The sequence below is a fragment of the Zonotrichia albicollis genome, chromosome 8 (genome assembly GCF_047830755.1).
Source record: "Zonotrichia albicollis isolate bZonAlb1 chromosome 8, bZonAlb1.hap1, whole genome shotgun sequence".
Lineage (NCBI taxonomy): Eukaryota > Metazoa > Chordata > Aves > Passeriformes > Passerellidae > Zonotrichia > Zonotrichia albicollis.
This window is the reverse complement of record NC_133826.1, coordinates 1704315-1728067: the sequence shown is the minus strand read 5'-3', so window position 1 is coordinate 1728067 and position 23753 is coordinate 1704315. Positions and strand designations below refer to the sequence as shown.

The 23753-nt window shown below is 51.8% G+C and overlaps 1 protein-coding gene across 4 annotated transcripts in view; it reads left to right on the top strand.

Moving 5' to 3' along the window:
• PDE4B (phosphodiesterase 4B) overlaps positions 1-23753 on the top strand; it is a 199378-nt gene that overhangs the window by 104274 nt on the left and 71351 nt on the right. Inside the window, exons 1-2 of one of the 4 annotated variants that reach the window (XM_074545607.1) lie at positions 3505-4195; positions 4321-4618. The exons of 2 other annotated variants lie outside the window; for them this stretch is intronic. In XM_074545607.1, coding sequence (XP_074401708.1) covers positions 4572-4618 — 47 coding nt within the window. In that variant the 5' untranslated portion in view covers positions 3505-4195; positions 4321-4571. Of the gene's footprint in view, positions 1-3504; positions 4619-23753 lie in introns of those variants that run through there. One more of the 4 variants, XM_074545606.1, reaches the window with a different exon arrangement.

Below are 23753 nucleotides of genomic sequence, written 5' to 3'. Positions count from 1 at the left end.
AGGGTTTGCTTGGGAACTCCTCCTCTTCCACACCGGATTCCTGGGACAGAGCGTTACCTGCTGGAAAATGGGATTTTGCTCATGGCAAGCTGGGAAGGGCAGTGTTGGTGGGAAGGATGGAGATGAGGTGGAGGCTCCTGGGGGCACCTGGGGTTGGATTTGTGGAGCACAGGTCGGGGTGAGTTCAGAGCAATGCTCCAGAAATGGCAAATTCCAGCTGGAAAGTGACTTTTAGGGATCCCATTTTTTTGGAAAATGTGAAGTGTGTGTGCCATTTCCTGAGAGTTTTTATGCAAAGCTCTGGAATCTGAGAGGAACTTTCTGGAATGAATCCAGAGGAGGCCCTGGAGCTGCTGCAGGGCTGGAGCACCTGGGACAGTGGAATTGTCCCTGGAAGGTGGCACTGAATTGGCATTTCAGTTCCCTTCCACCCAAACCGTTCCAGGATTCCGTGATTTAACGATGCAGCACCTGGCACACCAATTCTGCTGCAGGTTTTCCAGCCACCCTGCTGTTGGTACAGCTCATTATTTACTGGATAGAATTCCCCAATTTCTGAAGAAAAATAGGTGATCTGAAAATTGGGGTTTGTGAGCTAATTATTGTGAGTGGGTCTGTGTTTCAGGATCTGAAATAAGTGCATTGTTCAGGACTCCATGGAGAATGGTGTTTATTGTGAGGGTTGGTAAAATAATATTCCTGGAGCTCTCGGGCAGCCTGTTCAGGAAAAAGAAGGGAATTAGAATTGCAGATCAGGATTTCATCATCCTCAATCAGCGTGGCCAGCAAGGAGGGATGAATGGAAAGCTGCTCAGGAGCCCCAGCAATTGCAGCCTTCCCAAACCCATAAATGGCTTTATGCACCCCAGAGGGGCAGAAACCCCAGGAATTTCAGTATCTGAGAAAGGGTCCATGCTGTGGAGAAAAACAGTAAAATGCCAGGAAGAGTGTGGGGGAAGCTCCTTTTGGGGTGGTTTTTAGTGATCAGCTGGGGTGGTTGTGTGTTATCCTGATTATTCCATAATTAGCAGTGAGGGGGAAGAGAAATATCCCTGAAAACATGTTTAGGATTTCTTTATCTGGGGTGAAACCCCATTATCTGGGGTGAAAAACCCCAATATTACATCAGTGTAGATCATTAATCTGGGAAGACAGAGCACGGAATAAACTCATTTTTGTATTCTGTGCTTCTGGTTTGTCTCAAAATTCCCAAAATATCCGCTGGTGTTTTTCAGGCTGCTGTGAGGACAGGGAACATTCCTGAGCCTTCCCTGCTGCTGGCTGAGGGAATGAAGGTGCCCGAGCCCTGGGGGCCTGGAGAGTCTCAAGGCAGCAGGAGAGCAGGGGCTGCCTTATGTAACTTTGCTCAAAGATGTGGAAAAAAATTCCCCCGTTCTGGGCTGGTTTTCCGGTTTCTGTGCAATTTTTCAGGAAATGTTTGAAGTTTCCCTGGAGGAGCATCAGTGTTGGGGCTGCCAGGATGGCCCAGTGGGAGGAGGCTCCTCGTTAGCACGGCTTGCAAAGGCTAATTAATAAATAAATGGAGTCTGGAGATCCAAATGAACAATTTGGGGATTTGGGAGCGGGAGGGAGGGAGGCCCAGTGGGTTCTGATCCCAGCCCTGGGATTTTATTCATTTCTGGGATTTTATTCATTTCTGTCCTGTTGATCCTGCGATTCCTGGGTTTCCACTCGGGATAATCACTGAACTGTCTAAGAAACTCCAGGAGGAAAATCCCAGGGAATGATTGTTCTCCTTCCCACCCAGCACCCTGTGATTAATGCCCCGCTCCCTGCAACTCCCCACGTCAAATTTGGGATGCTGGGAAGGGTTGGATTGTGAAGGGAGACGCCAGAAAAATGGGAATGGGGAGGGAAAAGGACAGGAAGGAATTCCTGGCTGTGAGGGTGGGCAGGTCCTGGAACAGAATTCCCAGATTTGCTGTGGCTGCCCCTGGATCCCTGGCAGTGCCCGAGGCCAGGCTGGACATTGGGACACCCTGGGACAGTGGGAGGGGTCCCTGCCATGGAATGGGGTGGGATTTAAGGTCCCTTCCATCCCAAACCATTCCATGATCCCATGGATTTAAGGCCCCTTCCATCCCAAACCATTCCATGATTCCATGGATTTAAGGTCCCTTCCATCCCAAACCATTCCACGATTCCATGGATTTAGGGTCCCTTCCATCCCAAACCATTCCATGATCCCATGGATTTAAGGTCCCTTCCATCCCAAACCATTCCATGATCCCGTGGATTTAAGGTCCCTTCCATCCCAAACCATTCCATGACCCCATGGATTTAAGGTCCCTTCCATCCCAAACCATTCCATGATTCCATGGATTTAAGGTCCCTTCCATCCCAAACCATTCCATGATTCCCTGATTTGGACCTGTCTGTGTGTCTATTTACCTCCATCCATGGCTGCTGGGCACCTTTTTCATGGATAAGAAGCAGAATTCCATGGTTTACACAAAATTCTTCACCCCTGTGAGTAAAACTGGCTCCTGCCAAACCAAAGTGGAGATGGAGCAAAGCCAAGGAGAGGTGCAAAGTTTTGGAATATTGATCATTCATGCTTCATCCTGATCTTTCCCTTATACCTTTGATTTGCCCCTATTTTTATAGATTTGTTAAATCTTTTTATCAGTAACGTCAATAGAATAAAAATAAGGATTTATGTCTCATCTCCCAGTGAGAGGAGAGAACCACACAGTTTTCCCAGTCTGGAAAAGCTTTTCCTGAGCTTGGAGTGTGTCAGAGCAGCTGGGGAGTCTGAGTGGGGATGGAATGACACTGCCACTCTCCCCCTTCCCTGGATTTTTAAATTGGATTTGGCATCTTAATTGCTGAAACAGCTCCTCGTTCTGCCTTTCCAGCTCGGAGTTCACTGCAGGGAGGGGGGCTTGGATTGTGGATCCTCTGAGATCCGTGGGGTGACCCCTGCTCCGTCCCCTCCTGCTGCTTTGGGAATAGGGAATGTTACGGATCACTGATGGCCGATGAAATTTATCCATCACCTATAGAAATCTCATTTATCCATCACCTATAAAATCCCATTTATCCATCAGCTGTACAAATCCATCAGCTATAAAAATCTCCTTTATCCCCCTTTCCCGACACCTTCGATTGCAGCTGATGGATAAAATCTCTTCCCGTGGTTGTCAAGGTGAAACGTTTGGAGACTTCAGGGGGGAAAAAAAGAAAGAAAGAAACAAACAAACGAACGAACCCGGGGAAGGGAGAATGCTCCGGTGCCTGCTGCGCGTCCGGTGCCGCCGAACTTTGTCCTTCCCGAGGGGAGGAGGCGCCACCGGGTCCCCTTTGTCACCCCCGCAAGGTGCGGGTGGGGCAGAGCCCTGCCAGCATTCCCGATCCTGCGCGGCTTCCTTCCCATCCCTCCATCCCTCCACCCATCCATCCATCCATCCATCCATCCATCCCTCCATCCATCCACCCATCCATCCATCCATCCCTCCATCCATCCATCCCTCCATCCATCCATCCCTCCGTCCCTCCATCCCTCCATCCCCGGCTCTCCCAGCCCTCCCTTTGTCCCCGGCTCCCCTCCCGGCTTGCGGGGGGGGCCGGAATTTCGGGAGCCGCTCCCGGGCGGATGCGGCCCCATCTCCCACCCACCCCTGACGTCTCGCTGCACCAAGGGAGCCGCGTCGGGTTTGATGTGGAGCGGCGGGATTTAGATCTTGTAAATCTTGTAAAATTCCATTTTATGCAGAGAGAGAGAGAGGCACACGCTCGCTCGGCAATCCGGCGGGCGAGGCTGCGGCTGGCGCGGTCCCGTTTTGCCCGCCCGGCTTTTCCCGCAGGAGCAGCAGCACCTGGATGGGCATGGACGGGGCTGGGAGGAGCAGCCCCGCGCCCGGGTGACAGCAGGGACAGAGAGTGACAGCAGCGGGGCACTCCCCTCTGGGCTGGCGCTGACCCCTGGCAGGGAGCCGGCGGCTCCGCTGCCGTTCCTGCGGGCGGGATGCACATTCCGGGCCTGGGGCCGCCCCATCCCGCCCCGTAACCCCGCGGTGCAGCCCCGCGCCCATCCCGGCGGATGCTCCGCGGGAGGGACCCGCGCCGGGGCTGCTGCAGCGTCACAAAACTTTGCCTCGGCTCCGGAGGAAGGAGGGATGTGACCTGGAAAGGAGGAACGGCAGAAAGGGGATGGTGCTGCGGCTTGGAAAAGGTTTTTTATCCCCCCCCCCCACCCGCCGCTGTCTCAGGATCGTTGGGATTTTACAAATGAGAGCAGGAAGCTGCAGTCAAAGGGGGGGTGCCAGAAATAGATTTATTTTTTCTTTCTCCTGCTAGAAATGAAGAAATTTGGGAGTCCATAGAGGCTGTTCCACAGGCACCCCCACTTTTTTGCTTGCCGAGGCATTTGCGTTCCTCTGGAAAGTGGCATCCACCTGCAAGGGGAGTTGCCATGTAATCCCAAAGAATAAAAACTCCTGGAAACCTCTCCGTGCCACTGAGCCAACTCCAGAGGGACCCAAGTTGGGAATTGGCAGGACATGTCCTGACTCTTTTCGGAGGATAGAGGAGAAGGATCAGCTGGGAAGATGTTAAATATTAATATTTTACCCAATCGCCGCCATTCGTGGATTTGGTGAGTATGCCATGGGTTTGTCCAGATCACAGCACTTCTGGTGGGCACAAAAGCTTGGAAATCAGGATTTTTTCCTGGTTGAGAAGCAGCTGCTGGATGGGAACATGGATAAGGGGGTTCCTGGAGCTGTGGGTTTGCTGAATATTTCCTTCTCTGATCTTCCCTGCTCAGAGTTTGATCTGAGGCGCCCTCACGACACCTCTGAGCGGGACTGTGGGGACAGGGTGGCGAGAGGATGGAAAATTTCCCGCTGTCCTGGTTTATTTTCCTTCTCAGGTGTTTTATGAACCTCAATTTTCCTTTAAAAATTAACGAGTCCCTAAAACGTCCCTCGCTGGAGCGATTCCGTGGTGCCACCTCGGCACCTTCTCCCTGTTGCATTTTCATGAGCAGATGGAGCAGCTGCTGCTGCCTCTGCTGGGCCAGGGCAGGGGCACAGGGAGAGCCCAGGGGAATCCCAGAGGCTTTCCCAGCTTGGGGCTGGGACACGGCACCAAAACCTCATTTTATGGGTAAAGATCCGCCGGTGGAGTTCAGGGCTGGAGTCTTTGGCTGGTGTGGTCCATGTGGGCTTCCAGGGTGGATAGGCTGTGGAATCTGTGGGAATCTGGGGATAATTTTATATTCTGCTTCTTCAAATCCTGCGTTCTGTGATCTCACCTACACATAAATATTTTGGGTTTACACAGAATTTATTCTCTGTAATCTCATTATGGTTTTTAATCGTTGAACCGCGGTTCTGGGATCAACCTACAGGTCAATATTTATATATAGGAATTAAAATATCCCCTGATATAGAAATATATAAATAAAATATAAACAAATATATAGAAATATCCAAGGCTCTGAGCCTTGGAATGGTGCTGGGGAGGGATGGGGTTGGCTTCTCCAGAGGGCATCCTGCAGTTCCAGGATGAGAGAACAGGAAGGAGAATGCTTGGAGAACAGGAAGAATGCAGGGCCTGTATTAAAACTATGGAATCCTGGAATGGGTTGGGTGGGAGATCATCTCATTCCATCCAGGGACACCTTCCACCATCCCCACCATGCTCCAGGCTGGCCTGGGACACTGCCAGGGACCCACAGCTGCTCTGGGAAATCCATCCCATGGCCTCACAAGGAGGAATTCCTTCCCAGCATTTCTTCCTGACGCCCAATCCAACCCAGCCTATCTTGGGATTTTTCCCATGGCTTCCCCTTGAGGTTTAGCCAGGGCGGTTGTTGATTTGTTTTGGAAAGTTCCTCCTGAGGAGGTGCCCCAATAAGCCAAGAAAGAGGAATATTGGGTGGGAAGTGTTAATTGATTTGCCAGATTTACAAATGAAGGGAAGGGGAGAGATCCTGTGCATTAATTATGGACAAAATCAACGCCCAAAGAGCCCAGGAAGTGATGGGAAAAAGCATTTCCTTTGGAGAGCCCCATTTCTGGGGCTGCAGAACAGAAATCATTTCAGCTCTAGGGGCTGAAACAAACCCTGGGCAGCCCCAGGTGCCACCAGGGGACATGGTCAGGGATGGGGCTGGGACAGAGCCATGGGATCAGCCAGGGGGTTCCAGCTGATGGAAGCTGTGCAGCTCAAAGGCAGCCTTGGCAGGGGTGGATTTATGAAGGAAAAGGGATAAAGCTATCCCAAGAAAATTCCCTTCACCTGTGCCCAGGTGAAAACAAAGCCAGTTCTTCACCCCATCCTGGCCTAGCTTGAGTCAGGCTGAGCCTTGCTAACCCAGACCTGTGTGAGCTCCTGGCTGCTGTTCAGAGCCCACATGGGGGATGAGACTCATTAATTCCCAGTATAAATGTCTTCAGGGATTCCTTCCCTCTGGAATAAAATGTTTTGGGCTTCTTTGGAGCTTCTCCCTCCTCTGTTCCGTCACCCCAAAGGAAATTTTGAACTGGATCTTCATCCTGGCCTGGTGGGATGGGATGAACTTTCAGTGTCCCAAAGCTTTCCATGATTCCATGGGTGACCTTTATCTTCCAGGTTCTCTCCAAATCCAGGAGAGGAGCTGCTGCCCTCCATCCCCTCGTGGGGACAATGTGGGACCTTGGTCACTGCTGCTTTGGGCTGCACGGGGCAGAGGGGATGCTCTGTGCTCAGGTGGCAATGGGGCCTGGAGCTCATTCTGGGATTATGGAAGCTGGGGTTGCTCCAGCACTGCAGCTCCTCTGGAGCAATGTGGGAATTCTTGGTTGTTCACAGGGATGGCCCCAAACTCAGGCCTGACTCTGGAGCTGCAGAGGCTGAACTGGGGCAGGGGGGGAGCAGAAACTCTGTCCTGAGGTGAAGTGGTGGCATCAAATCCCAGGATTGCTGACAGCTCAGGAATCTCGGAGAGGCCACAGCTCCCTGATAGCAGCTGGAGTGGCAGGAGTGTCTCTGTGTTGGGATGTAAACGGATTTATCAGTGCAGTGATAACCACGGGACCAGGAGTCACCCTGACCTTGGCTCCCTCTGCTCCCTGGTTCAGGCTGAGCTGTGGCACTTGGCTGTGAGGCTGGAGGGGTTTTCCATAACGTGGTGCCATAATTGTGGAGTTCCTGAGGCTGGAAAAGCCCCCCGAGACCACCGAGTCCCCAGCACTGCCAAGGCCACCCGTGTCCCCAGGTGCCACATCCACAGGGCTTTTCAAACCCTCCAGGGATGGGGACTCCATCCCTGCTCTGGGCAGCTGTGCCAGGGCTGGAAAGGAGGAAATTTTCCCAAATGCCCAATCTAAACCTCCTCTGGGACGGCTTGAAGCCGTCTCCTGTTGTCCTGTCACTGCTCCCTGGGAGCAGAGCCCGATTTCTCCTCATTTCATGGACAAATTTCACTTTGATTTTTGTATTGACTTTCAGAATACTCAAGGTTTGCTCTGGGAATTAACACTCTCCAGATCTGTGGGTTAAACCTTCCAGCCACCTTATTTCCATGGATTTCAGCAGGATCTTAAACCATTTTGGTTCTCCTGACGGATTAATTCCACAGCCTCCTATAAATAGGCAGGATTTCCAACAAAGCAATGATTTATATGCAGCAGGTAGATTTGAGAGACAGAACTCTGAAGTCTGTAGGCACAATTTAGAAAAGGAGAGGCCAAATATTTCTCCTGCTCTCAGAAGAGCCTGGAGGAAGCACAAAGAGCTGGCTGTGTCTGCAGCAGAGACAATGCCTGCCTGGAAGGAGCGGGGAGCAGATGATGGGATTTAATTGGCAGCGTTTGGCTGGGGGGAGCTGGGTGTGCAGGGGCTCTGGGGAGCAAGGGGCTGCAGTTTAATTATTGGTATTTAGTGACCTTTCCCTTCTCCTCAGGCTGGGCCTTTTCAAGTTGCTCCTGGCTGTGTTTTCCCGCTGCTTTTGAGAGGCAGGAGGTGAGAGTTAGAGGCTGCTCCTGACGTATTTACATTTCCATATTTCCATTCATTACCTTCACTCGCAGGGAAGGGATCTGTCTGGGTAGCTTCACTGGCATGGGAAACTTTTCAGATGAGTTCCTGGACGTCTGAGCCTGCCATGCACACAGAGCTGCTGTTCCAGGCTATTCCTCCTGCTCCTGCTCCTTGCTGTGCACACAGAGCTGCTGTTCCAGGCTATTCCTCCTGCTCCTGCTCCTGCTCCTTGCCATGCACACAGAGCTGCTGTTCCAGGCTATTCCTCCTGCTCCTGCTCCTTGCCGTGCACACAGAGCTACTGTTCCAGGCTATTCCTCCTGCTCCTGCTCCTGCTCCTTGCCATGCACACAGAGCTGCTGTTCCAGGCCATTCCTCCTGCTCCTGCTCCTTGCCATGCACACAGAGCTGCTGTTCCAGGCCATTCCTCCTGCTCCTGCTCCTTCCCTTGTCCAAGGGGCTCAGTGTGAGCCCCCCCTGGCTGCAGAGACCCCTCGGGGTGGAGGAGCTGCTCCCCAGCCCGGTCTGGTGTCCCCAGGGAGCATCCCTTGGGAGAGGTGACAGCCAGGCAGGAGCAGGAAAAGCCAGGACAGCTTTCCCTGGGTTTGTGTGACTCCAGGAGGAATTGGAGCTGCTGGAGCCCCTCTGGAGCCAGGCTGGGACACCTGGGGGTGCTCACCTGGAGAGGAGAAGGATCCAGGGAGAGCTCAGAGCCCTGGCAGGGCCTGAAGGGGCTCCAGGAGAGCTGAGAGGGGACAGGGATGGAGGGACAGCACACAGGGAATGGCTCCCACTGCCAGAGGGCAGCCATGGATGGGACATTGGGAATTGGGAATTGTTCCCTGGCAGGGAGGGCACGCCCTGGAGTGGAATTCCCAGATTTGCTGTGGCTGCCCCTGCATCCCTGGCAGTGCCCAAATCCAGGGTTCAGAGTACCTGGGACAGTGGGAGGTGTCCCTGCCATGGCCTGGGATGATCCTTGAGGTCTTTTCCAGCCGGAACCATTCCAGGATCCTGTGAATGCAAACTCAGCTCTCAGCATTTCTAAGAAGTTCTGGGGCTTTTCCCACTCTCACATCTTAGCAGGCTTAGGAATGAGATTCCTGTTCTGAAAGCCTGATCAGGATTTCTTTCCTAACCCTCTTCTCCAGGGGCTAATAACTGGGATATGGATTTCTTTTAGCTCCAATTCCCTGGCAGATTAGCCAATCTCAGGCTCTCAGTGAGCACCACGATGGAAAAGGGGTTTCTTTTCTTCTTTCCAGCAGAAAGAAGCAAAATTTAATAAGGGAAATTTGGGCTTCCTGCTGACCTGGAGTTTGTCACGCACAAAGAATCCCAAAGTTCAGTGAATTGTTCTGTTTAAACACAGCCCCACAGCTTGTGGCTTGCAGCTCTGCCATCCTGAGAGCAGCTGCAATTGATCCCCTTGGAAGGTGGGAATAGTGGAAGAGCTTTTCCAGGGCTGGGCCACATTCCCAGGCACAGTGCTCAAGTTCTGCACGGGATAAATCCAGAGAGCAGGGCAGGTGGATGTTGGGAATTGCCTCTGCTCCCCAGGCCCAAAGCTCAGCCAAAGTTTAATCCTAAGAACTAAACAAAGGATTTTCCAGTGCTTTTCCCTGTCATGACTTCCATAGGAGCCTTCTCAAAGGAACCAGGTGTGATTAAAAACCATTCCCTCCAAACTGCAACCCCAAACCCATCACCAGCATCAGCACCATCCCTCTGCCCTGGGAACTGGGGGCTCTGGCAGAGGGATTGAGCTCTGGGAGCAGCCAGGGAATGCCTGTGCTGCTCGTGCTGAGGGCAGCCACTGCAGAAAGAGAGATTCTGGAGCTTAGGATGGTGGAGTAGTGGAATAATAGAATCGTGGAACCATGGAATGATGGAATGATGGAGTTAGGGAATCACAGAATCTTGGAATCACAGAATATCCTGAGCTGGAGGTGAGCCAGTGGGTTCTATCTCAGAACACCTTCATTCCATGCACTATGAAATGTTTTTTTTTTTTTTAATGAGGGCTGGAAAATCATTCCCTAAACCATGTGAGCTCCAGTGCAAAGAGCCATTCCATCCCCTTTGGAAGCACACAGAGTGTCCTTCACAGCCCTTGCATTGTCTTGGTTCACTTTATCACAGAATCCCATACTGGTGTGGGCTGGGAAGAGCCTTGAAAATCCTCTGGTCCCAGGAGCTGACCCTCGCTGCTCATTTTAACCGTGCTGTGGTTGATTCAAAACCTCGATGAAGGGTGTGAAGAAAGGCAAACAAGCCAGCAAAAGGCTCGGGAGGGGGAAAGCCGCTGTGCTGGAGGAGCCGCCGGGTTTTGCTGCCTTTCCTCGCCCGTTCAGACGTGCGGGGCCGCTTTGAAAGCTCCCGCTGACGTCAATGGAGCGGCGGAACGGGAGCATCCGCACATCCCAGCCCTGCCCTGGCTCCGCTCCCGCCCCGGGCTGCTCCCCAAACCTCCCGGGGCCGCCCCGCTCCGCCGCAATTCACGGCAGCCACATCAGGGATGCGCTAAAGTGCTAACGCTGCTCCTTCATGCTGGGGGTTTCATTTGTTCCGGCGAGAAAAAAGCAAATTTCCAAGTGACAAAATTATTGCTTGGCCTTAAAAGGGGTTTAATAATCATTTTATAGGGTCTGTGCATCGTTTTATAGGGTCTGCTGCTCCCCAGCCCCAATTACTTTCGTTGCTTTTCTAATGTAAACTCTTATTTATAAGTCTCATTTTTTTTTTTTTTTATGTAACTCTAAATTCTAGGGCAGAAAATGCCTGCGAGCCTTTCAGAGCAGTTTCGCTTTTTTTAGCTTTTTGTTGGAAGGAAGAGCCTGGGAAAAACGTGTTAATTGTCTCAATGTGGGAATGCTGCAGCGGAGCTCGGCGGGGAGCAGCAGTGACACCGAGCTGATGGATTCCTGCCGGGAGCCCTGATCCCGCACATCCCGCGGCTTTTCGGGGATGCTCCCGGCTCATCCTGCCTTTCCGAGCACAGGACAGCGGGGCACGGCAGTGGGAAATGCTGGGAAAATTGGAATTAGCGGGGGAAACGCGGCCGGGATGAGGTCTCAGGACACGGCAGGGAAGAAGGGGAAAATCATGTAGGGATAAATCAAATTATCTTCGCTCTCTGCAGCACTATGGAAAATGAAACCCCCAGGTTTATTCACCCTGGTGATGAGGGGGAAAACCTGGGATACAGAGGGTGGAGAGCAGGGAAGGGATCAGGAGAGCTCTGCAGAACCACTGGATGGGATGAAACCACCAGCAGCCATTCCAGAGTCCTTTTGGCAGTGGCCTTAAAGCTCCTCCTGTGACAGGGACACCTCCCACAGCCCAGGGTGCTCCTGGTTCTCCTCAGGGTCCCTTGGGAATGCTGAAAGGGATCCTTTGGATTCCCTTCCAGAGGAGCATCCCTGAGCACCCACGGGTGGCTCCTTGGGAAGAGGCCGCTCCTGGCCAGCCCTGGGCTCTCCTGCCAGTGGGAAATGGAGCCTTTGGAGAGAGAAAACAAAATCAATCAGAGCCTGGGGCTGCTGGGCTTGAAAAGAGCAGCTGGGGCTGGGGCATGGCTACTTCACCGCGGGTTTATCCCAAATTAGATCCCGGGTTTGTCCCGAGTCAGATCCTGGGTTTATCCTGAATCAGCTCCTGGGTTTATCCCAAATCAGCTCCCAGGTTTATTCCTGAAATTAGATCCTGGGTTTATCCCAAATCCGCTCCCGGGTTTATCCCAAATCAGCTCCCAGGTTTATTCCTGAAATTAGATCCCAGGTTTGTCCCGAATCAGATCCTGGATTTATCCTGAATCAGCTCCTGGGTTTATTCCGAATCAGCTCCCAGGTTTATTCCTGAAATCAGCTTCTAGGTTTATCCCAAATCAGCTCCCAGGTTTATTCTAAAATCAGCTCCCGGGTTTATCCCAAATCAGCTCCCAGGTTTATTCCTGAAATCAGCTTCTAGGTTTATACCAAATTACCTCCTGAAATTAGATCCCAGGTTTATTCCTGGGATCTAATTTATTCCTGAAATTAGATCCCAGGATCTAATTTATTTATTCCTGAAATTAGATCCCAGGTTTATCCCGAATCAGATCCTGGATTTATCCTGAATCAGCTCCTGGGTTTATTCCGAATCAGCTCCCAGGTTTATTCCTGAAATCAGCTTCTAGGTTTATCCCAAATTACCTCCTGGGTTTATCCCAAATCAGCTCCCAGGTTTATTCTAAAATCAGCTCCTGGGTTTATCCTGAATCAGCTCCTGATTTTATCCCAAATGGGCTCCTGAGTTTATCCCAAAATCAGCTCCTGGGTTTATTCCAATTCAGCTCCCGGGTTTATCCCAAATTAGCTCCCGGGTTTATCCCAAATCAGCTCCTGGGTTTATACCAAAATCAGCTCCTGAGTTTATCCTGAATCAGGTCCCAAGTTTATCCCAAATCAGCTCCCGGGTTTATTCCAAATCAGCTCCTAGGTTATTCCTGAAATTATCTCTGTTTCTCCAGGACCTTTCCAGGCAGATTCCATCCCGAGCAGGGGGAGCTTGGCCTGGCTCTGGCATATAATTCCCAGATTTGCTGTGGCTGCCCCTGGATCCCTGCAGTGCCCAAGGCCAGGCTGGATGGGTTTGGAGCAGCCTGGGACAGTGGGAGGGGTCCCTGCCCAGGGTGTCCCTCCTTCAGGGGTGGAACTGGGGGATTTTTAAGGTCCCTTCCAACCCAAACCACTCTGGGATTCTATGATAATGCACAAGGAGACGTGTTTTTATACATCCCAAAAGGAAACCTGGGATGTTCCCAGTGCTGTCTGCAGTGAGGGTGTTGGGAGGTGAAGGCGGCAGCTGCACTTTGAGATGTGCATAAACAGCAGGAGATGAAAGAGCAGAACCTGTTTGGAAATGAGGTTGTGACGTCAGACAGGGAAAGGCCTTTCTCAGCCCTGTCATTCTGTCAGTCTCACCCACCTGGGGATCTGTCCTACAATTCCCAAAGAATCCTGAGAGTGGCAAACACACCTTGGTGTGGCACTGAAGGCCAGAGAACACACGCAGGTACCTAACAGCCAATTACACAGGTACAGGGATTTTAACTGCATTATGGATCCTGGAATGATTTGGGAAGGGAGACAGCTTAAAAATCATCCCAGTGCCACCCCTGCCATGGCAGGGACACCTCCCACTGTCCCAGGTGCTCCTTGTCCATCCAGCCTGGCTTTGGGCACTGCCAGGGATCCAGGGGCAGCCACAGCAAATCTGGGAATTCTATTCCAGCCCCTCCCCACCCTGCCAGGAACAATTCCCAATTCCCAATTATCTCCCATCCATGGCTGCCCTCTGGCAGTGGCAGCCATTCCCTGTGTCCCATCCCTGTTCCCAGTCCCTCTGCAGCTCTCCTGGAGCCCCTCCAGGCCCTGAGCTCTCCCTGGATCCTTCTCCTCTCCAGGTGAGCATTCCCAGCTCTCCCAGCCTCCACTGTCTGTTCCTGTTGGGTTCCCTGTGTCCTATCCCTGGACCTGTTCCCTCATCTTTTCCTGATTCCTTGGCTGTTTTTCTCTCTCTGGATGGTTTTTCTGCAGGGGGATCTCCCCTGGTGCCAGTCAGGAGTGTGGGAATGGGAACCATTCCCTGAAAGCCCCCGGGGTCAGTTTGGGCCGTGCCAACCCTTGGGATGGCAGCAGAGCCCTGCAGGCCGGGCGAGCCCCATTCCCTGAATCCCAGTGAAATATTCCCATTCCCCACAGCACTGCCCAGTTGTGTTTGCACAGCAGGGCCACATCCGTGCTGCCCCAGAGCCGTTCCCTGCTGCCTGATTGTCCATGCAGCACACACAGGAGCAGGATATTCTGGGATCCATCCCGGGAACAGCCGTGACTCATCAGCTGCAGCGGCAGCCAGGAGATGAGGAGCTATTTATTACAGCTCTTCCAGGCTGTGAATGCTTCTGAGCAGCCAGTTCAGCTAGGAATTATGTTATTATTCCTCCTGGATGCTTTCTCTTATTGGTTTGTAATTACAAAATCTTCGCAGCACACTCCTGGATTTTCAAATGAAATCCTGGGAATGACTTCATGTGAGGAGAAGGGAGAAATCCGATGTTCCTTTGTTTGTGTTTGTGTTGCTTGGCTTTAGCAGGGATGGATTCGCACCAACTTCACCTTTTTTTTTTTTTTGTGTGTGTGAAACTGTTTCAACTCCTGGTTTACTGGTTTGGAAGTTGATAAGCAAATGTTTGGGATGAAATCATGTGGCCTTGGCAGGAGGGGAGTTCCGTGTGGGAGTTCCTGGCTGGCTGGGTGGGAGAAGGGCTGGATGTGGAGCTGCTGGAGTTGCCCTCACGCCTCCCAAAGGCTGCTCATCCCAGGGAGGGAGAGCTGCCCTGCCCAGCTCTCCTGGTGCCCGTGCCTGCTCACCCCACCAGGGACAGGAGATTATTGCAAACCCCTCTTCCTGAAACAGAGAGGAAAGTGGCTGTGACACCCTCTGAGGCTGCAGGAACAGGAGCTGGGGTGCTCCTGGTGCCCCCACAGCCCCCGGAGCTCCGGAGCAGCATTCCCAGCCCTGAGGGAAGCAGATCCTCTGCCCCATGCTCAGGGGAATCAGGATCTGCTCCGTGGCATCCAGGAGAGCTGAAAGCAGGGAATTGGGGATCTGGCTCCACTCGTGCTTTGCTGAGGGGTTGGATAAATATCTCTTAGTTTTAATCCCCAATAAAAGAGCTAAAGCCACACCTTTGGATTTATAATCTCAGAAATGTGCCATAAACTCATCACAGCCTGAGTGTTCCAAAAGTCACTCGGAGGGTGAGCTGGCAGAGCTCTTGGAAAGCTCTAAATCACATTTCAGTGCCCAGTTATCCTAGGGAAGTCTATTATTCTCACACTGATCATGGATAATTTGGCTCTAATCTTTATTCTATGCTCTGTTTTGATTTTGCTGGTCAATTTTTATCACTCCCTTAGGAAGAGACGTTTAAAGATGGTTTGGCAATGAGTTTGGAAGGGGAGATTAATTCAAAATCTGAAGGTGGTGATGGGATGGGTCTGTCTCAGGTGCATCACTCGAGCTCCTATTGGCTGTTTGAGCTCCCCAGGACAGAGATTTACTGGGGCACAGTGGCTCCGAAGGAGAGGCTCTCTCTGTATCTCTCCTTTTAAGTGCATAAAAGAGCTCTGGCAAATCCAGAGAATAAATATTGGCTGAAGGAATTGAGGTGTGTGAGTGAAGGCTTGAAGTGGGGCTGCATTGAATGTCCCAGTTTCCCTCAGATCACAAAAAGCTCTGACATTTTTCATCCATAAAGACATTAAATTGTTTGGAGTGGAGGCTGGAAGAACAAGCTGACCCCCTTTTGCTTTGCTGCGTCCAAATTGTGCAGTGTAAGAATTATTCCATTAAACTCTGCCCTCACTGCAGCTCTCCCTGGCCAGTTTAACTCCAGGAATGAAAGCCCAGCTGATGACAGATGGAATCTGCATCTTTACAGAGCCAGAGATGGAGTTTCTGTGTATTGACCAGCCCCTCATGTCACCCTTCAATAAACTCTGGAGTTCCATCCTCCCTTCAGAGGAGCTGGAGTTTCTCCTGCAGGGCTCCAGGCTCCCTGCAGGACGGCCAGCCCAAATCCTCTCTCTCTCTGCCTCTCCAAGTTTGTAAATTTGCCTGTCACCTATTTTTATGCAGTTTAATATCTTTCCTGTGGTTTCCTTTTCTCTCCTGTTATTAGAGAAGCAAAGGAAAAGCTCTCCTGGGCGTGAGTGAGGAGCTGTGTAATGGGTTGCAATGGCTCCTTCCAAACCATTGTGCTCTGCCTTGTGAATATCTATTTAATCAGTGGGTTTAAAAGAGCTGATTTGTGCTGAGTGATTTTTCTTTCTTAGACTGCAGCAAGAACCTCATCCTCTTGTGAGGACGCAGCACAGGCAGTCCAGCTATTCTGGGCTTCAATGGCCCCATTGAGCTGGGAAGAGGTTCAGGAGCAGGGATCCATTGAGATGATTGTGGCAAGGAGCTCTGCAGGGATGAAGCACTGGGTTTATTAACTCAGCCATTCCACTCAGTCAGGAGCTGGGCTGTGTTTTCTGCTCACAGATTTGCTGTGCTTTGGGAGTGAGGCCAGCTCTGGATGTCTGAGAGGCACCCAGCTTTCAGTGTTGCTGCTGGAGTGTCTGATTTTCGGCTGTTTGGATGGCCTGGAAAGGCCCGGGGTGGCCTTGGGGCAGCCCGCGTATCAAAGGACGAGAAGAGGCTTCAGTTCTTTTCTCGGTCTCGGTGTTTATTAATTGTTTATCTAAAAGATTTTCTCTCGGCCCGACAGAGCTCTGCTCAGCAGCCAGCCATGAGCACACTCCCTTCCCCTCCGGGCAGTCACCTATCTTTATACCCATGGTTACGAGTACAATATTTATCATTTTTCCCCAATACCTTTCACCCTTATTGCCCGGTGCACTTTCAGTAATGACCAATCCCAAAGTGCCACCATCACCACAGAAGATGGAGGAGAAGAAGAAGAAGAAGAAGAAGGACAGGACACGCCCCAATTCCTCCATCTTACTTCTCTAAACCCCCCTGTACAGAAATCCTAAACCCTGTGTTTCACTCTCTAATTAACTAATCCCTTCACCATTCACCCCGGTGAAACCCTCCTATCCTCATACAGGTGTCGTCTCCTGTGTAGGATCAAAGTCCAGCCACCAGACACTTCTGGAACATTCCAGGACTCCCGAGCCCCCCAAGGGTGGTCTCGGTGACACCTCAGTGCTGAGGGGCTGAGATCCCACACTGGAGGAGCTTTGCTGTGTCAGAGCTGCCCTCAGCACGTGTGTGTGCCTGAGGGGGCACTGCTGCCTCTGTGCCCCCCAGGACAGTCCCAGGGGCCCAGAGCCACCAGTGTGGCCGTGGTTCCATTCTCAGGCTGTCTCAGAGGGTTTTGGCTTCCCCCTCATGGAAAAGGGTTGGGCTCCATCGTGCCTTTGCTCACTGCAGGTACAAATTCAGCCAGAATTCGGGTTTGTGAGTGGCGAGTGAGCAGCGCTCAGAGAATTAGGTTCAATCCCAGAGAGCATCCCTCGCAGGAGCACAGTGCAAAGCCATCACGGGTGTGCTGTGAGCAGCGATAAACCTCTGACCTGAGCAGGGCCAGCCCTGCCCAGCTGCCCAGGCTGGCACACACTGTCCCCTCCCTCCTGAGCCCTGCACAGCCCCTGCCCAAACACAGCAGCACCTTGGCACGGGGCACAGCCCGACTGTTCCGCTGAGAGCTCAGCACAGGAGGCTCTGACACGAGGCTTCTGTTGTCCTCTCCTTATCTTGTTTGCTCCTCACATGATCCCCAGCAGGCCCTGGCTATCTGCGTGGCATTTGCTGTCCCCTGGCTCAGCTGTTCTGCAGGGTGACACCGGGGTATTAATAGACAGTGTCACGCTGGGCTCTGGCTGAGGGCTATCAGGACAAACCCCCTGTTTGCCTCTCAGCCTGGCTCTGCATGCTGATGGCTCCCAGAGGCTGTCAGGGCCAGCAGCCAGCCCCAGGAACATCCACACAGTGCCACCAACACCTCCTGACCTGCGAACCCAGCGCTGGCCCGACAAGGGCAAAAGGAGACGGATTCCTGCTGGAGGCAGGGTCACCCGGAGCTGTGGCACTGTGGGATCTCAGGATCTGAGTCCTGGGATGCTGGGCCTCCGAGACCACCCTTGGGGGGCCCGGGAGTCCTGGAATGTGCCAGAAGTGTCTGGTGGCTGGACTTTGACCCTACACAGGAGACGACACCTTTATGAAGATAAGAGGACTTCACCGGGGTGAATGGCGAAAAGATTAGCTAATTAGAGGGTGAGACACAGGGTTTAGGATTTATGTACAGGGGGGTTTAGAGGAGTAAGATGGAGGAATTGGGGCGTGTCCTGCCCTCCTCCTTCTTCCTCTTCTCCTCCATCTTCTTTGGCCACGGTGGCATTTTTGGATTGGTTATTACTGAGAGTGCACCGAGTTATAAGAATAAATGGTATTGGGGAAAAATGATAAATATTGTACACGTAACAATGGGTATAAAAATACGTGGCAGTCCGGAGGACGAGTCAGTGTGCTCATGGCTGACTGCTGAGTAGATCTCTGTTCGGCTGAAAGAACATCTTTTAGATAAACAATTAATAAACATAAAAACCGAAAGAAGAACTGAAGCCTCTTCTCGTCCTTCGATACGCGGGCTGCCCCAAGGCCACCCCGGGCCTTTCCAGGCCCCTCAAACAGCCAAAAACCGGACATGGCACAGGGACATCCAGGTGCGCTTGGAATATCTCAGGAGAGAAGCTCTGTGACCTCCCTGGGCAGCTGCTCCAGTGCTCTGCCACCCTGAGAGCAAAGAAGTTCTTCCCCATGTTCAGGTGCAATTTGGGTTTTAGTGTAGGGCCATTGCTGCTTGTGGCACCACTGGAAGGTCTGGCACCATCTATTCCAGCAGATCCTCATCAGTTCAGGTGTTTTTATCAGCTCCTCACTAATTTCAGATGTTCCCAGCAGTTCCTCGCCAGTTTCAGGCGCTTTTTATCAGCTCCTCCCTAATTTCAGGTGTTTTCACTAAAGCCTCACTAGTTTCAGGTGTTTTAATCAGTTCCTCACTAGTTTCAGGTGTTTTTATCAGCTCCTCACTAATTTTAGGTGTTTTAATCAACTCCTCCCTAATTCCAGGTGTTTTCACTAAAGCCTCACTAGTTTCAGGTGTTTTAATCAGCTCCTCACTAATTTCAGGTGTTTTAATCAGCTCCTCACCAGTTTCAGGTGTTCCCAGCATCTCCTTACCAGTTTCAGGTGTTTTTTATCAGCTCCTCCCTAATTTCAGGTGTTTTCACTAAAGCCTCACTAATTTCAGGTGTTTTTTATCAACTCCTCACTAATTTCAGGTGTTTTTTATCAGCTCTTCACTAATTTTAGGTGTTTTCACTAAAGCTTCACCAGTTTCAGGTGTTTTAATCAGTTCCTCGCCAGTTTCAGGTGTTTTTTATCAGCTCCTCCCTAATTTCAGGTGTTTTCACTAAAGCCTCACTAGTTTCAGGTGTTTTTATCAGCTCCTCACTAATTGTAGGTGTTTTCACTAAAGCCTGAATGATTTCAGGTGTTTTCACTAAATCCTCACTAATTTCAGGTGTTTTAATCAGCTCCTCACCAGTTTCAGGTGCTCCCAGGAGCTCCTCACTAATTTCAGGTGTTTTCACTAAATCCTCACCCGTTTCAGGTGTTTTAATCAGCCTCTCCCTAATTCCAGGTATTTTCCATCGGTGAGCTCCAGCATCTCTCCCCCCCATGGCAGTAACCCCTCAGTGCCCGCTCCCCACAGGTCTCACCACCCCAAATATTTGCACACAGTGAGTCAATATTTTTAAATGGATCCACTTTGGCCATCGACTGCCTCTGCCTACTCATTCTTCCTGAGCTCAGGTCCAACCCTTTATCAATACCCTTTATCAATAGCCCAAACCACCCAGGATGGCTCAATTCTCATTAGCTCGGCGATGGAGCTGTAACTGCAATCAGATACAATGATTTTGTGCCAGGCCCACACATTTGTGCTTACTCACACTGCAAACCTCACCTTCTGTGTAATTAAGCATTAATTAATTGTACCAAGTGCTCCGCTTGTGTTTATCCCAAATTTCCAAGTGGCTGTGCCTGCTTTGTTGTGTTGTTTGATGCTCCTGGACTTGATGACTTGTTTCAGATTTTAGTTTTGGGCTGATTTTGCTCAGTGCCCCCACATCTCTTATTTCTTTTGAAAAGCTTTATGGTTTGCAGGAAGTGACTCCGAAACAGTGATTCCAGCAAGTGATTTCAACATGAAACAGAGCTTCTAAGGGATCATTAATTAAGGAAGATCAAAATGAGCCCTGGAGCAGGTCTGGAGAGGATTTGCAGGTCTAGGGAACATTACCAGTGTTATTAAATGATATTTTGGGTGCCAGCAGCGCTCTATCTGTTTTCACATCAGGGAAATCATCCCAAGAGGGTTTGATTTGCTGCCTGACCCCACCATTTGGCACAAACCGCACGAAATGTGCTTTTTGGCCTCACAACCATTCCTTTAAAAGGTTTTGTTCTTGCTGCTCACCACCTCTGACTTCTCTCCACGCTGGGGAAGCTTTTCCTTCTGCTAAATCCAGTTGGCTGTCCTGAGTGATTAAAGCTCATTGCAGACCATGTGATTTAACAGCAGAAAATGAAAATCTGGGGTTTAGCTTGACCCTCTTTTCCCCCCTTTTGTTTCGCAGCTGCCCGAGGAGGAGGGGAGGCAGTGCGGGCAGGCAGAGCTGTCCCTTCCGCCTCACTGGCCTTGGGAAAAATGCAAATTTATGGAAATGCTGTCTGGGCTGGCAGGCTTTGTATTCCCTGGCTGTGCCTGCGCGAGCTGGGCTGGGCATTTCACAGAACTGTGGAATCACGGAATGGTTTGCATCGGAAGGGAGCCTAAAGCTGCTCTCGTTCCTGCCATGGCAGGGACCCCTCCCAGTGCCCCGGGTGCTCCAGCCTGGCCTTGGGCACTGCCAGGGATCCAGGGCCTGCCCACCCTGCCAGGGAACGATTCCTTATCCCAAGTCCCTCTCCTGCCCTCCCGGAGCCCCTCTATGCCCTGGAATGGCCTTCAGGATCTCCCTGGAGCAATGTTTCATGAGTTACACTATTAATCCCACCAGGAATAACATCAAGTTGGTGTTTACCCCCATCACTCCCACAGGAAAGCTGTTCAGTGCTCTGGCTGCTCTCGAGGCACAGATTTCCCTCTGATTTCCAACCTCAGTTTATTCCTGTCCATTTTATCCCCTCTTGTTTTCACACCAGCGTTGTCCTTGGGTGATTTCCTTTGGTGCCTTTGCCTCGGGCCCTTGTGACACCCCTGTGTGGGAACAGCAGGTGCCATTCCCAGCCTTTGCTGTGATCCCTGTGCCAGACCCCTCAGACAGAGCAAACCCTTTGTGCCAGCGGGCCAGGGCTTTGCATCCCTCAGATTTCCCCCTCAAACAGCAGCAGGTGGCAGCTGCTCCTGAGCTGGGTGACGCAGCCTTTGCACGGAGCCCCTGCTGGCCCTGAAATGATCAATGAGAGCTCTGAAAAGATGGCCCTCGGAATCACATCCCTGGGCTCTGACATTGGCCATCACAGTGTCCTTTCCCGTGGATAGGAAGGATGGGGAGTGCAGGCATTTGAGAGATGTGAAGCAGGGAAAATTTTGCTGAAATGTACCCAGCTGGATTAATTATTGTTAAAGGCCGAGTCTCCAAAGGATTTAAAGATCTGAATACCATCTTAGGACATTTCACTGTCTTTTTACTGACAGGCTCCACGGATCCCAATTATGGAGATAAATCCAAAAACCAGGTCAAATAATTATTCCATGAATCAAATGGAAAGGCTGGATGCATTTCCGAGCACAGCAGCTTTCCACGCGCCCATTGCTGGAGTTTTGGATACCATGCAAGGGCTGGGGGAATTTAAAAGATTAGTGCAGGAAATGTGTAAATCTTCCGCCTCAAAGGCTGCCTGTTCAGCTCAGGTGAAATGGAAACTCGGTGGTGTCTGTAAGTTGTCACCACGGTTGTCACTTTGTTCCTGTCTCCTGTGTGGTTGACAGCAGATGAGAGGAGCTCTGTGAAGTGGGGCCGGCCGGAATGCAGCAGCTCAGAGCTTTCCCCCTGCTTGGGAAGGCAGAAGAGCCTCTGGAGCCGTGCCAGGGTCTCTGTTTAAGGGCAGGATGGAATGAAGCCTGGCTCTGGCCAGCAGCCTCCTGGTGCTCTGGCTGTGTGCGGATCCGGGAATGCTTCCCTGAGTGCTGGGAGCTCGGGGTGTTTGTGCAGGGGACCCTGGAGAGCCCTGCTGAAGGCCTGGCTCTGGGAAGGGGGCTAAGAGGGGGAGCAGATCCTCGAAGGTGCATCAATAAAAGATGGAATATAGGACTGGAATCCCCCCTCTGTTGCCGGTAATGTCCCAGTGGGGAAAGGCAGGGCTGGACCCCGTGTTCCCACTTGCTGGGTGGAATTATCTCCCCATGCTGGTTGTGGGCAGGGATCAAGGCTTGTCCAGAAGGGCTGGAGGGTGTCCTGGAGCCCCACCAGAAGACACCAGTGTCCGTGTCACATGAGCCAGGCAGGCAGCCTCCAACATCCGTGTGCTGTGGATTGGGAGAGACGGTCTGAGAAATGCTGCAGGGCTTGGCTGGAGCTGGGAGAGCTGGCAGAGCTGGAGTGACACTGAACAGAGCAGAGCAGCCGGGCCAGGCTGGGGCAAACACTGGGAACATCAGTGCCGTGGGGCAGCAGCGTGTCACAGAGCAGGCGCCACCAAAACCCCGGCTCTGGAGCACCGTGCTGTCCCTGTGCCACCTGTCCCACAGCCACAAGCCATCCCCGCTCTCCCCACAGGGAAAAGGGGCAGCTTTCCCCTGGGCTCTTCGTGCAGCAGAGGCACAGCTGGTGCTGGAGCTGTGGGAGGGTGGGTGAGGTGTGGGCAGGAACGCCTGGAGGGCGAGCAGAGCTGTCAGAGCTGCACAGCAGCGGCGCCACAGAACCCTGGGGACTCTGCACTGCCAGGGACCTTCAGGGACACCTTCCGCTGTGCCAGGGACACTGCCAGGGATCCGGGGGCAGCCACAGCTGCTCTGGGCACCCTGTGCCACTCATACCTTGCAATACCTCAGCTGGGTAGGAGGGGAAGCAACTGCTCCATCAGTTGTCAGCTGGAATGTTTTCAGGAGGAAAAATCCCTTAGGGAATGGCATTGCTGCCCATGTTGGGAGTGATCACACATCCATATGTCTTTCCAAGTAAAAATACAGGTGGGGTGTCTGCTTTGTTTGACTGTGCCTTGCATTTTCCAGAGATTAGTGGCAGAGAACCATTGGAAGAGGATAAAATAGTCCAGGATGAACATTTGGAAAAATAACAACTGGATTTTAGCGCTCAGGATTCCTTCTCTGGGGGACTTAAAACAACCCCATGATGTTCACTTGTTACAGGATAATGTCGAGCTGCTTATCTGTAGTAAACATTAAAAGGATTAGGTTTTTTGGAATCCTTTGTGCTAAGAGAGAATCCAAACTCATTTTTACCTCCTGCTGTACTTTTCCAGCTATCTCCTGCTGGCTGCTCCAATCCAGCACGGTGCTGGACACAATCCCTGACATTTGCTGTGCAAACCAGGAGCCTCCCCAGGGTGCTGCTGGATGGGTTCTGGGAGCTGGGAGGGCTCTGGGGACTCATTTGTACCTCGGGGCTCTGCTGAAGGTGGGTTTGGGTTGCAGAGAGCAGCAGCTCTCGGGTCTGTTTTGGGCTCTGCTGTGAGCAGGGCAGGGGCTCAGGTTGTTCTGTCTCTGTTGTGCCCACTGAGCAGGAGAACAGGAACAGAGAGTGAATTAAAGTCACAGAATGGTTTGGATTGAAAGGAGCTTAAAGATCATCCAGTGCCACCCCCTGCCAGGGCAGGGACACCTCCCACCAGCCCAGTTTGCTCCAAGGCCTGTCCGACCTGGCCTTGAACTTCTTTATTCAGAGATTACAAAGTCAAGTAAACACATATTTTTGCTTTTGGATACATGCAGAGGCTTAATGATGTGTTTAGCAGCAGCTGACAGCTTCTGTTACAAACACTTCAGTCAGTGCTGCCGGCTCCTGTGCCAGGCAGCTGTGGCAGCACAGGGAGGGGCTGCAGGGGCTGCTGCCTGTGTGGGGACACTGAGCTCTGGAGACTGTGGCATCATGGAACCACAGACCAGGCTGGCTTCT